The sequence below is a fragment of the Ambystoma mexicanum genome, chromosome 1q (assembly GCF_040938575.1).
Source record: "Ambystoma mexicanum isolate Mex_15411 chromosome 1q, UKY_AmexF1_1, whole genome shotgun sequence".
NCBI lineage: Eukaryota > Metazoa > Chordata > Amphibia > Caudata > Ambystomatidae > Ambystoma > Ambystoma mexicanum.
In genome coordinates, this window is record NC_090922.1 from 1,252,720,489 (window position 1) to 1,252,733,416 (window position 12,928).

At 45.1% G+C, this 12,928-nt stretch overlaps 1 protein-coding gene across 6 annotated transcripts in view; it reads left to right on the forward strand.

The window, feature by feature from the left end:
* LOC138545302 (FRAS1-related extracellular matrix protein 1-like) overlaps positions 1 to 12,928 on the forward strand; it is a 1,530,918-nt gene that overhangs the window by 1,470,834 nt on the left and 47,156 nt on the right. For all 6 annotated transcript variants that reach the window (XM_069642060.1, XM_069642059.1, XM_069642062.1 and 3 more), the window contains one exon: positions 5,417 to 5,532. In XM_069642060.1, the coding sequence (XP_069498161.1) occupies positions 5,417 to 5,532 (116 nt within the window). The remainder of the gene's footprint in view (positions 1 to 5,416; positions 5,533 to 12,928) is intronic.

Here is a 12,928-nt window from a genome sequence, read left to right on the forward strand (position 1 = left end):
GCACTCTGTTACATTTGGCGCGGCGCATCGGGCACGCAGAGGATTTTGATTGTAGAAGAGTTCAGCAGCGTAAAGGCTCTGGAAATCAATCAGACCAACACAGCACTGTTCCCAGCAGGAGACTGCACTCTACATTAGGCTCTGTGTGGCAGGGGGGATTTAGATTGTACAGGAGTGCAGCAGAGAAAAGGCCGCAGAAAGCAATGAAACCAATAAAAGCAATCGTACCCAGCAGGAAACTGCACTCTACATTGCACTCTGTGTGGAGCTTCAAACGAGCGGTTGGGTTTTGATTGTAGGGCACTGCAGAAACAAATAGGCTCCAGAAAACAATCAGACCAACAAAGTCACATAGCCAACAGGAGATTGTGCTCTAGGTTGCACTCTACGTGGCAGTTTGTGGCCCCGAGGGAATTTTGATGGAAGGGGGGTGCAACAGCAAAAAGGTTCCAGAAAGTAATCCGCCAATCCGTAATAGTACCAAGCATTCATTTTGTGTACTGCTGGAGTGTCGTCCCGGGGCTCCTCTCCTTTTCACTACCCACCTTGAGGTTCCTTCTTTCTTCAACCTGGAGCTCTGCTCTTTCTCTTGCCCCACTCTGGAGTTTCGTAGTTCTGTCCCCAGACCAGGGCTTGTTTCAGTCTCTCTTCTAATTCAGTCGTTCCTCTATACTTTCCACACTCTGGTGATTTCCTCTTTCTCTCTCCCCACTCTGGCCTTCTTGGTGTTCTCCCCACTCTGGGGCTTGTCTCAATCTCTCTCCCCACTCTGGAGTGCCTCAGGTCTCTCCCCGCTCCAGGGCTTTTCTTACTCTTTCTCTCCCCATTCTGGGACTTGTCTCACACTTTCCCCCTCCTTTGGTCATCTCTGGTCTCTCCCCGTCTCTGGGGAGTGTAGTGATTCGTACTGATTGTAATAAAACAGGCATCCACCATAGAAAGGGGCCTTCAAATGCAAATGAGAATTTCTAGAAAACCACAAATAAACAGCATCCTGTAAAAAACATGATGGTTTAATTGTCAGTAAATGAGAGGCCAGCACAGTTATGCAAAACAGCATTATAATAGTTGTAGCTTGCCCAGAATTAAGGGAGGCGGATATATGACAGTAACTTTACATCGCCTATTGAGGGAAACTGGGGTATTCATAGGCCCAGGGAGGCCACTAGCTAAGTGATACATTTGCTGAATGTGGTGTAAGCATGTGATATGATATGATATGATAAGTCATTTATAACGCGCCTGTACACAAGTGTTTCTAGGCGCGACAAGACAAGGGTGGGACGACAGAGGGAGGACAAGACAAACGATCTTACTAGGCCTTGTGTCATTAAAATTGTGCATGTCTGAGAACGAGAAGGGCAAGGGGAAAGGGGGGGGGTATTGGAACGCCTAGAGCTCCCCCCGTCCTGCATAGGCTTGTCACCAAGGTTACGGTAGCTGCGTAGGTTAGGAGCAACCCCACGTGACATCCAGGGGGAAATATGGCTTACAAATAAGGAGAAAGAGCTCCCAGCATTGTGTTCTTGTGTTAGAACTACAGTATCTGCCCCTTACATTTGTAATATCAGCCGACACACAATGCGCACCCCTTTGCCCTAATGAAAGATCTGTTGTCTTGTCTAGGGACCACTTCCTGATTTATTTTCTTCTGTGGCTGGTAGGCCGAAATTGAAAGAAATGGCTTTCTGCGGTGTGATACTAGATGCTGCCCTTGCACACGTTGTCTGAACCAAGTGCATGGTGATGTATGGGCAAGTGTTAAAGCTCATCTGCGCCTCGAGGCCTTACTCCCACAGCGCTGTATTGTATTTCTATTCATTTGAATCTATACCGCACTTTCACCATATCGCATAACAAAGATAAAACAGTACAATAAAGTAAAAAAGCAAAGTTGGGGGAATCAAACAGTTCAGGAGAGACCCAGAGAAGCCAGAAGATGAGCCCTTAAGCGAGTACAAAAGATATAGTATGTCGAGGAAGAGCGAATGTCGTGGGGTAGAGAATTCCAGTGGAGAGGGGCAGGAAGGGAGAAAGAACGAAAGTGAAAGGAAGCAGGGAACCACGAGCCGAAAGGTAGACTGGAGCAAAGAGTGCGGGTAGGGGAATACAAGTAGACTAAAGATGCCAAGTTAGGGGGAACCAGACCGTGAAGACATGTGAAGACAATAGAAAGGAAGTGAAACAAAAGAGGAGTTCCAAAAGGTAAGCACGGAGAGAGAGACTGAAAAGAAGAAGGATGGTGGAGTTATAAATACGACGAAGGGGAGTAGAAGATAAGCAGCGAGACCAATCAGAAAGGAGGAGCCATAGTCGATGCGCAAGAAAATAAAAGCCGAGATGAGTTCAGTTCAGTCGCATGAAAGGAAAAGATGGGACGAGCCCGCCCAATGTTAAAAAGCAGAGTACGACAATTACATGCAGTGAGAGAGATATGAGAAGTAAAACGAAGAGGGGTCGAATATAAAGCTGACATTCCGAACAGAGGAAGAAGAAGAGAGGGATGGAAAGAGAGGATGGAGGTGGAGGGAAAGGATGGAGGGAAGAGCAGAATTTCGGTTTTAGAAGGGTTAAGATAAAGGACGAAGGAGCACATTCAGGGATATAGAAGAAAGGCAGGCAGAAATTTGGAAATGCAGAGTATCAGAGAATTCGGGAAAAGGAAAAGAAAAAGTGGGAGTCGGCGGCGTAAAAGTGACAAGAGAGATTGAAGGACGAGATAAGTGAAGCGAGAGGTATAGTGTATATTGAGAATAAAAGTGGGCCAAGAACAGAGTCTTGGGGAGCAGCATATAGAAGTGGAAGAGAAAGAGAAGGCTTGCCAGCCCATGACACAGAGTAGGTTCCGACCAGAAAGATCAGATTTAAACCAAGTGATGGGGGAGCTAGAGATGCCTAAGGAGAGAGAGGAAAGTAAGGTAGGGGATCCCATGGTATTGCACCATAAATGACACTGCTCACTATGGCATTGTGCATGCACATAGTTTTTCATGTTCATAAATAAAAAGATGAAAGGGCAGATAAGATAAGAAGTGACGTGCATTACCACATAACACCTTTTATTTATTTTATATTTATTTCAACCCATAGCCCTTTTTGCATAATATCAAACAAAAGCAAGAATAATGTTAAATAACATGATCAGAGCATAGCAAAAAAGAATAATCCATGAGAGTAAATGGTATTGCATTACTGCCAGTTTCAGGAAAAGCAAGGTTGAACATACAAGCTTTCAAACGTTTTTTAAACAATGTCAGTGTAATACACATTAGGGGACAGGTATTAAAAAGAACAAAGACCAGCGGAAGTACAGAGCAGACGCTGACAAGCAGCAAGAATTTGGTAGATGAACGCAGCTGCCTAAATCGCTGATATAGCTAAATAAGATCTGAAAGGAGTGACAAATCCGATGGTGTCATCACTCCTTTCCCAGCGGTGTCCTCTCCCCATGTGGCCAGGGTGTAGCAGCCGCTACCTGATCCTGTCCCCGGGAGTGGCTATTTGAAGGATTATCACATGGGGGGAGGCAACCCTCAAGGGAGTGACACAACATCATTAGACGTGACATGGTATCCCCCTGTTCCTTTTAGGGATACCCCCTCCATTGGCCATGCCTTAATGGCATATTGTCTTAACTCCCTTGAGCCACCCATGGAAACTACTAAAAATACCTTCCTATGCCCTGCCTATAAGTCACCAAGAACTGACTTCCCTTTCCATTAATGCAAAAGTACTGTGACGAGAAAGATAAGTGGAGTAAAGAAGATCGATAAAGACCAGAACCACAAAGTGCTCTCCAGTGGTTGCGAATGCATAATTGGTGCCAGGGCATTAAAAACACTGAACCAGCTGACAGGAGGGAGACACTGGCTGGTAGAAATCCGTCCTCTCGGTACTGACCATGGGACCACTGTGGTGCTGGGAAGACCGTGGAACCAACTAGCTCACAGAGAAGGCTAAGCAGTGAAGACTGCAGGAGCCGGTCCGCCACGAGGATGCCATGAGAGAAAGAGAAGGGAAGACTTCCTGGCATTTGCTGGTTACCGGAGAGCATCATCCAAGACTCTCTAAAACGGAGAAGCGCATATTAGGCAAACGGGAACCTTGAGGATGATGCAGAAGCCACATAGCGTGGTCGGCGAACCCGGGGAGAAGGAACGGGACACAGAAGAGCCGCTACAAGCTTACCGCCGGAGAATCAGTGCATGCCACAGAGATCCATGAGTCCACAAGAGGGAAGCTTGGACACCAGCAACCCTACCAAAGGCAAATAAGAATTCATGAAGCATATAAGACAGAATGCGAGAATCGATTTTTCAAAAAGAGAAATAATGGAATAAATACGAGATATTGTCTACTTTGCAAGTGTGTCAAGTGAAGCAAATGAGAACGCCCTCGCAGGACAGTATACCAGGCATATTCAAGTTTGCAAGCGTGTCAAGAAACACATGCTAAAGCCCTGGCAGGAGAGTATACCAGACAGATTTAAGTTGGCAAGTGTGTCAAGTGAAGCACATGAGAAATCCCTGGCAGGATAGTATACTAGGCAGATTCAAATTTGGAAGTGTGTCAAGTAATGCAGATGAAAAAGCCCTGGCAGGGGAGTACTCCAGGCAAAGTCAAGCTGGCAAGTGTGCTACGTGGATCACATGGGAAAGTCCTGATATATCAGGTATAGCCGAAGATTGTGTTGAAAGTACATTGAAGAGGAGAAGAAACCTGGCAAGTGAATACACCAGGTATCCTACAAGTTTAAGGCTAACAGCCAAGTAATTTAAAATACAAACCATTTCTTTTGATGAACAGTGAATTTTAAGGAAGGCTCAAACCCATAGGAGCTTGGACATCTATATGAGGAAAACCTGGGGAGGGGAGCCAATCCTTGGAACTGTGAACTTTATCCATTTGGAACCTTTGTGTCGGAGTCATCTTCCTTTTTAGTTTGAACATTTGTGCACTTTCAAAGTGAAAGACATTACCCTTTTCACCGTAGAGTTCATTTTAGAATGTGAGGGCCAGAATAGTATTTTGGACACAGGACATTTTACTTTGGACTTCTTGCCACCTGACAGACCCTTAGTTCTTTTGGTTGAAGTAGGGAAATACATCTTAGAGTCGGGATAGTGAGGCATTTTCCAACCCCCTTTTTGTTTGGAATAAAAATGTGTAGCCAAAACTATGACCTCTCTGTGTCAGTGTCTCATTCCTGGCTCCTCAGAAATTTAAAGAGGAGAAAGACAAAATAAACATTTAGGAAAAATACATCACACATGAAATTCAAACCTCAAAGCATCACTTGAATTCCACCACTGGTTTTTAGGTTGGGTAAAACATTTCCTGAAAGGCAGCTGATAAAATAAATGGTCTATTTTCCCAAAGTTACATCACTTGTGTTAAATCTCACTTTCTTTTGTAGGGTACAAATACTACAAAATGCCCCTCCGGCTGGACTCTTCGGGATAAGCACTGCTATTTTCTGAACTCACTACGGAATGCTACCTGGGAGATGGCGGAAATAGCCTGTAGACATATGTAAGTGAATGCCTGTACGTGAATGCTACACTATTTGCTGATCTATGATAATTTGATGTTTCTTTTTAAAATAATGTTATTTGATCAACCAATCAATTCGGATTTGTACATGTTGAAAATCACATCCTAAATCATATTGCTATCTAAATGTAGGGCATTCCACTGTAGAATAGAGGATAGAGAAATGTCATGTATTGGTTGGCATCCAATTTGTTCTTGTATCCTTCCCTGCACATGCATGTCATAATTAAGAACCATGCCAGTCTGTTGGCCTGATCGCGAGTTGGACAGTAGCCCTTAAAAGAGGCAGTAATGGTATTACTGCCTGGAATACCGCTCTGCCCGATCATGACCCTGCAAAATAGGCACCGGACCCAAAAGTGACCGACGTTAATAAAGCCGGTGATAGCACAGCCGACAATACAGGGCATTATCACAGGTCTATCAAAACCCAATTTCCAGCAGTATTACAGCACGCTATTGTCGTGCGGTATTAACTCACGATGCCGGCAGTGCTAGCGCTATTTAGGCTGGGATTTCAGGCTTTAGTATTTGTGTAGAACGGTATTTGCGTTAACGCCGGCAACGTGTGTGCGTGTCCTCCAACTCGTGATATAGCGGTTTCTGCACAACTAATCCTGACATTAACGCTAATAACGCTCGACGTTAATAATGCTCAGATACCGCCCAACTCGTGATCAAGCCCTCTATGTAGTGGAAGGGATAGCAAACCTTGTCAGGTTGTCCCTGAGGATGTTGGAGCAGGTTCAGGCATGAGGAAAGAACATGCTTTATCCTGGTTAGTTCGCTGGACTGACGAGCAATATCTCTCCCTGTGGCTTGAACGACTATGAAAGCTGTACACATGCCCACATTTGTTGGTTGGGACAGCATCGGATTATCAATGAAATTTCAGAGTAGGCTGCATAGACTAGAGAATTTTTCTTTTTTCTGTTTGTGATTGACTGGATGTAATAGGCTAAGGGGGCCAAGTGCCCACTACATGATGCTGTGGTACCTGGCCCCCAAGGGCACTGCAGAGGGGAACTCCTGGCCTCCCGTCTGTGTCCCGGTAGGTTGGCACAGACTGACTCATCATAAGTGATCAGCCATTCTCCTACCCCTTATATTATAGCCCTTAGCTTAGATAAATTTACAACAGCTCTACCAGCACCCTTGTAGGGTAATGATCTCAAAACTATAGAATTGAGGGAACCCTCTGCTTCCACAGGAGGTTATGTCATTATAACTTTCAGTCCAATGCAGAAAGCGGGGTCACAAAATCCCACATGCAAAAATATAATGAAAGTGGAGACACAGAGGTCAGTGAATGATGTGACCGGCCAGAGAAATGCAGAATTCCCAAATCAAATAACACCCATGAAAAAGACTCAGCAAAGAAACTTTCAGTTTGTACCAGGTGGGATCATGATATGCAGTGTGTAGCTACAGAATAGTGTGTCAAAATCCGTTTCGACCTACGTCAATGCTCAGACATAGGTCTGGGAGTGAGACAGCCAAAACACCCTCCACTCACTCTTAACCCTTCCAGCCTTGAGTCACATAACTATGAAAACCTGAATGGCATTAAAAGAAGTTGAACCCCATGGCTGGGGCTGTGAGGAATTGCCATCTGCCAAGGGTGCAAATTACTGGCTTTTTAGATTTTCATTAAATAACAAAATGATCAGGGTAACTGCATCTTAGAAAAGGTACTCTGCTGATCAGATTTCCCTTTCATAAGTTCCATGCCAAGAGCATAGTATGTATCTATGTCTGCTGCATCAGTTTCATGATCTGCATCACCTGCTCTACCCCTGGCACTGAGCAGGTGGCTCAAAGGTCACAGATGCCCATTTTCTTTAAAACCTTTATTTACTGTTGGCATGGCATTTGACAAATATCAGACAAATCATTTCAGACATTTGGGAAACATGTACTCTTATTCAATTCAACATTTAACCATAAAATATGTCACGTCGCACACAGTTCTTATTTATTATCCCTGTGTATCACTCACCTTCATCCGACCGATCCGTCGATGTGTGTAGGTATGCTCTGATGGGGCCCAGATGTCCTTAGCTCTGGATTGAGTTTGTATGCCCTGTGCGTAAATCTCCTCATTTTCCTGCATGAGAACCAGGTCTCGAAGCCATGTTTGGACCGTGGGGGGAGTTTTAGACTTCCATTTCATAAGTATGTGCCTCTTGGCTACTGCCCCCGCCACAGCAAACAGTCTACGGACTTTTATCAAGGCCTTTCCAATATCTCCTAGTAAGTATTTTAGCGGGGTCGCCGGGATATGAGTATCCAGTATGTCACTCATCGTCTCGGCTACATCTTCCCAGAATTAGCGGATCAGTGGGCAGTACCAGTACATATAGATTGTGTCTGCTGCAATCGTTCCGCATTTGGGCAGACTGCTTGTTTGGATGGGTTGAATTTGGCAGTCTTTTATGGGGTAATATGTAGCTGATTTAGGATTTTGAATTGAATGAGGCAGAAATTGGCATTGAGGGAGATGGTTTTAGTGTATCTACAGTAGTGTGTCCATTGTTACTCATCAATTTCTATACAAAAGTCTTTTTCCCATTTGGATCGCATCGTGTTGGTGGAAGGGGTGTGTGTTTGTACCTTTCTGTATATTTCAGAAATGCCACTCTTGAACCCTGCCAGTGACAGGGTATCAGCAAGGAATTTATGTACAGGAGGTTCCTTGGGGAACGGCGGCCATATGACTCTGCAGGCCGCATTTAGGCGGTGGTCTTGCAGTGTCGGGGTCAGGCCGGTGCCTATTCTGTCCTGGATTTCAGCAATCGTGATAAAGCGGCCCTCCGGAAAGAGGTCACCCAATTTGGCTCCTTGTTCCGGGTCCCATCGGTTCTGCAGAGTATGATCCATGTTTGCTTCAAGCTCTGGGTATGCCCATAGTGGGGCATGTGGCCAGTATGGTGTTTCACATTGGACTCTTTTTAGGATCTGCATCCACGCGGGAACCGTGGACGTCGCTGGGTCCGCCTATACCTTCTCTTCCCTTACTTTAGTGAACATACCCTAAAGGTCTTTTGGTGCTGCTGCAAACTCTTTGGCATGTATGTGCGCATGTTGTTCTGTGTCCTGGGACCAATATCTGGTGAACTGGGCTTTGGCCGTATAATAGTATAACAGGTAGTCCGGCGCAGCCAGGCCCCCTGCGTTGTAGTGTTTGCACATCTTGGTCCAGCTAATCCTGGGTGTACTTCCTCCCCATACAAAGTGTACACTACGTTTCTGTAGAGCTTCGAAGAATTTTCGATCCAGCCAAATGGGAATGCCACTGAAGAGATATAATAATTTAGGGATGATCACCATTTTTAGTAGGGATATTCGGCCATACATGGATAGCGGTAGTTTCGCCCAGAGGTTGAGCTTACTTTCCAACTGCGTTAGGAACGGACCATAGTTTTTTTTGGGTTTTTTATCAATTTTATTGTTTTTTCTTACAAACAAACACCATACAACCAAACTTGCGGTACATGTAACAATATTTCAAGTTTATACAGTTCAACCATTGTCTACCCCTTTTCCATTCCCTCCGGCCCCCATACGAGCCTACTCTACTTCGCGATCTGCTTCTCCATCATACATAGGGGTTCTTTGTCTATATCTTCAACTGAGTCCTGGTCACTCAGCCAGTCCTGAGTGGGCCCATACATGTTTCCAGGCTGTCAGGGTTTCAGCTTCCTCATCCCCTCCTTTGTTCTCAGCTTCCTGCCACACTGCTGTTTCAGCTTCAGTCCATTTTTGGAGATCTTTCCACCAAACTTCTATCATTGGTCTATGGCATGCCTTCCATCCCATAGCAATTGTACGCTTGGCTAGAAGGTATGCCAAATCCTTCAATTTACTGACATGTTTTAGTCTGCGTTGTCTAGGGAACCCTCCTATCAAACATGCCCATGCCGTTTCAACATTTATCTTAATCCCTTTTTCATCTAACTTGTGCGCTACTTCTTCCCAAAATGATCCAATGTTGTGGACACGTCCAGAACATATGCATCATCCCTGCCTTTTCTTCGCAACATTTGGGCCATGTTTGTCGTTCTGCATTTTTAAATTTAGCTATATTCTGGGATGTCATATATGCCCTATGCGTTATATATAGCTGCATTTGCTGTAGTCTAGCATTCCTTGACACTTTCTTGTGGTACCCCTGGGCTCGCTCCCACATCCCGTCACTCATTGGAGGACCCACTTCTTCCTCACAGTCCAGTCTTAATTGTGTCACTTCCTTCCCCACTTTGGACATCAACAGCTCATATATCCTAGATATCTCGTGCCCTCCTTCTGCTATATCATCTATCGTTTCAATAGTAGCGTCCGGCTGCTCCTCAAGTGCTATTTCCGACCATGTCTCCTTGATCTGGCCCACAATTCTATTGTATGTAATATACTGTCCTTTATTCAACCCTGTTTCCTCCACCAGCCTCCCAAATCCCTTTATCCTTCCATCTTGCCACATGTCTCCCATTGTTGCCATCCCTACCGGTTCCCAGTGCCTCCTAATCATTTTCATTAACTGGCTATCTTTTCCCGTCAGTGCGACTAGTGGCACTTGCAGGGAACACGGGGTCAGGTTCTCCATAACCTGACAGGCTTTACACCATATTTTCCATCCCAATGTCAACATCTCTGGGCATTCTTTCATCTCAGATTTGGGCAGCCATATCACCTCTTTCAGGAAGAACGGGGAACCTTCCTGTCTCAGAATTCTAGATTCTGAGGTCAGATTTTGCCACATATTGTAGCTAGCTAGCTAAATAATAGATCTCGTAATTTGGCAATTTCAAACCACCTTTTTCATACGTGTTTTGTAGTTTCCAGAGGGCAATTCTATTCCTTGTCCCGTGCCAGAGAAATTCCCTGCATATGCTATGTAGCTTAACAAAAATCAGCTTGGTATTAAATATGGAATGTTCCCAAAGTAATGTAATAATCTCGGTAGAACCACCATCTTGAGCATTGCCCCCCTTCCCATCATTGCCAGGAGGAGCTTTTCCCAGAACCTCATACTATTTTCAATGCTCCTTACCGCGTTTCTCTGTATCATGCCGATGTTCTGCCGCTACCGTATGGTAAATATCTATTCCCAGGTATTTGAACGTATTTATCTCCCATGGAATCTGTAAAGCTGATAATTGATCTTGCGGGATTCCTACATACCTTCCCAATGGGAATATACATGATTTTTTGGGGTTCACCGCTATGCCAGATAGTGACGCAAATCGCTCCATCATGTCTAGGACATACTGGAGATATTCTTCAGGGTATCGCAAGTACAACAGCATGTCATCTGCGTATAGTGAGACTAAATGCAGCTCCCCTTTTATGTCAATCACAATTGTGTCATACTGCTGCCTTAAGTATATCGGTAGAGGTTCTAGCGCTAAGATATACAGCATCAGGGACCACGGGCATCCCTGTCTGGTGCCCCTACTAAGTTGCCATCTTTCCGATATTATCGCTCCTGTTTTGACTCCGGCCAGTGGTGCACTATATAGTAATTTGACCCATTTGAGATACCCCGGTTCTATCCCATAATTAGTTAGGGTTGCGATCAGCCAGGGCCATTTTACTGAATCAAGCTTTTATTGCATCCAGCGATACAATTGCAATCTCGCCCGAGTCCCCTCTCGTATGTTCTATTACTCTGTGAAGCTGTCTGAGGTTCTCGAATATATTCCTGTGTGGGACATATCCAGTCTGATCTTGGTGTATTATCTTACTAATGATCCGTTTCATTCTGTTTGCCAACACTGCTGTGAGCATTTTGCTGTCATGATTGAGCATCAACAGCAGTCTGAATACTCCACAATCCTTGCCAGGCTTATTAGGTTTTGGGAGTGGAATGGTGATCGCTTCTCTTAGGGATTCTGGCAACCTTCCTGTTTCGTATGCCTCGTTAAGCATTGCTAAAAGTGGGGGGAAGTACCTCATTTCTATACATTTTATAAAATTCACTAGGGAGTCCATCAGCCCCCGTAGATTTGCTGGTGGGTAGCTGCACTACCACTTCTTCAAGTACCTCTATAGTAATCGGGGCATCTAGATCCACTCGCTCCTCTGCGCTGATTTCTGGCAAGCCTATGTTTTCCAATGTTTTGATTATTTTCCTATGACCACTTTCTTCTACATCCCCATACAATTGTTTGATCTTTAGTGCTACTCCCTCCGCCCTCCGCCCAAAGCCCTCTTGAGCTCTGTTTCTACTTCCTGCAGTTCTGTTAATATCCCCTCTTGCAGCCCCTTGTATTTAGCTATAGCTATCCCTCTCACCACCACTTTGAAGGCTTCCCATAGCGTGCCGGTTGACTCAACACTCCCCGTGTTTGTCTCAAAATAACGTATTATTTCTTCTCTCAAATCCTCTGAAAATATTATATCCTTCAATGCCTCCGCTCTGAGCCACAATGTTGGAATCCTAGCTCATGGGGGACAATATTGCCAATTTAGGACCAATGGCGAGTGATCTGATAAGACCCTCACCTTGTATTCTATCTGCGCAATTTCTGCCATCAGCTCCTGCGTGGCAAATATATAATCTAATCTGGTATACACATTTTGTGGGGCAGAGTAATGTGAGTACTGTCTATCTTGTTGGTGTTGCACCCTCCACAAGCTTGAAATCTGTCAGCAATGTCAGCAATGCCCTAGCGGCAGGGGTAGGTCTGTCTATTTTGCTGTCTGATCTATCTACTGTTGGCTCTAGTGTGCAGTTAAAATCACCACCCCAGATCACCGCCCCCCCTACATACGTGCACATCTTGGTGTATAAGGTCTTGAAATATGCCACTGTGTTTTGGTTCGGGGCATACGTATTCATAATGCATATCTCCCTATTTTCAAGCAGTCCCCTTATTATGACCATCCTCCCATCTGCTTCCACTGCGAATTGTAATAACTGGAATGGAACATGCAGTGCTACCCAGGAGAGCACCCCTCTGGCATAAGCTGAATATGCTGCACCGACCACGGTCCCCTTCCATTTCTTGCGTACAACCTCTAGTTTTTCTTTTGTGAGGTGAGTCTCTTGTATAAGGGCTATACCTATCTTCTGTCTACGCAGGTACATCATAACCTTATTCCTTTTTCAGATAGCTATTGAGCCCCCTGACATTCCAAGTGATTATCTTCAGGTCCCCCATGTTTCGGTTTTACCCCACTCCGCCCTTTGTTTATCTCCAGGCCTTGCTCGGAGGCCATCGCTCGTATGTGTATGCTCGTTCCCCAACTTCAAACTATCTCTTCCCACTAACTTAACATCACCCCCAACTTCCCGTCCTCCTCCCTTTTTTCCCCACCCCAACTCCCTTCCCAACTTCCCACCCTCCTCCACCCCTCCAACTGATGGCCAGCT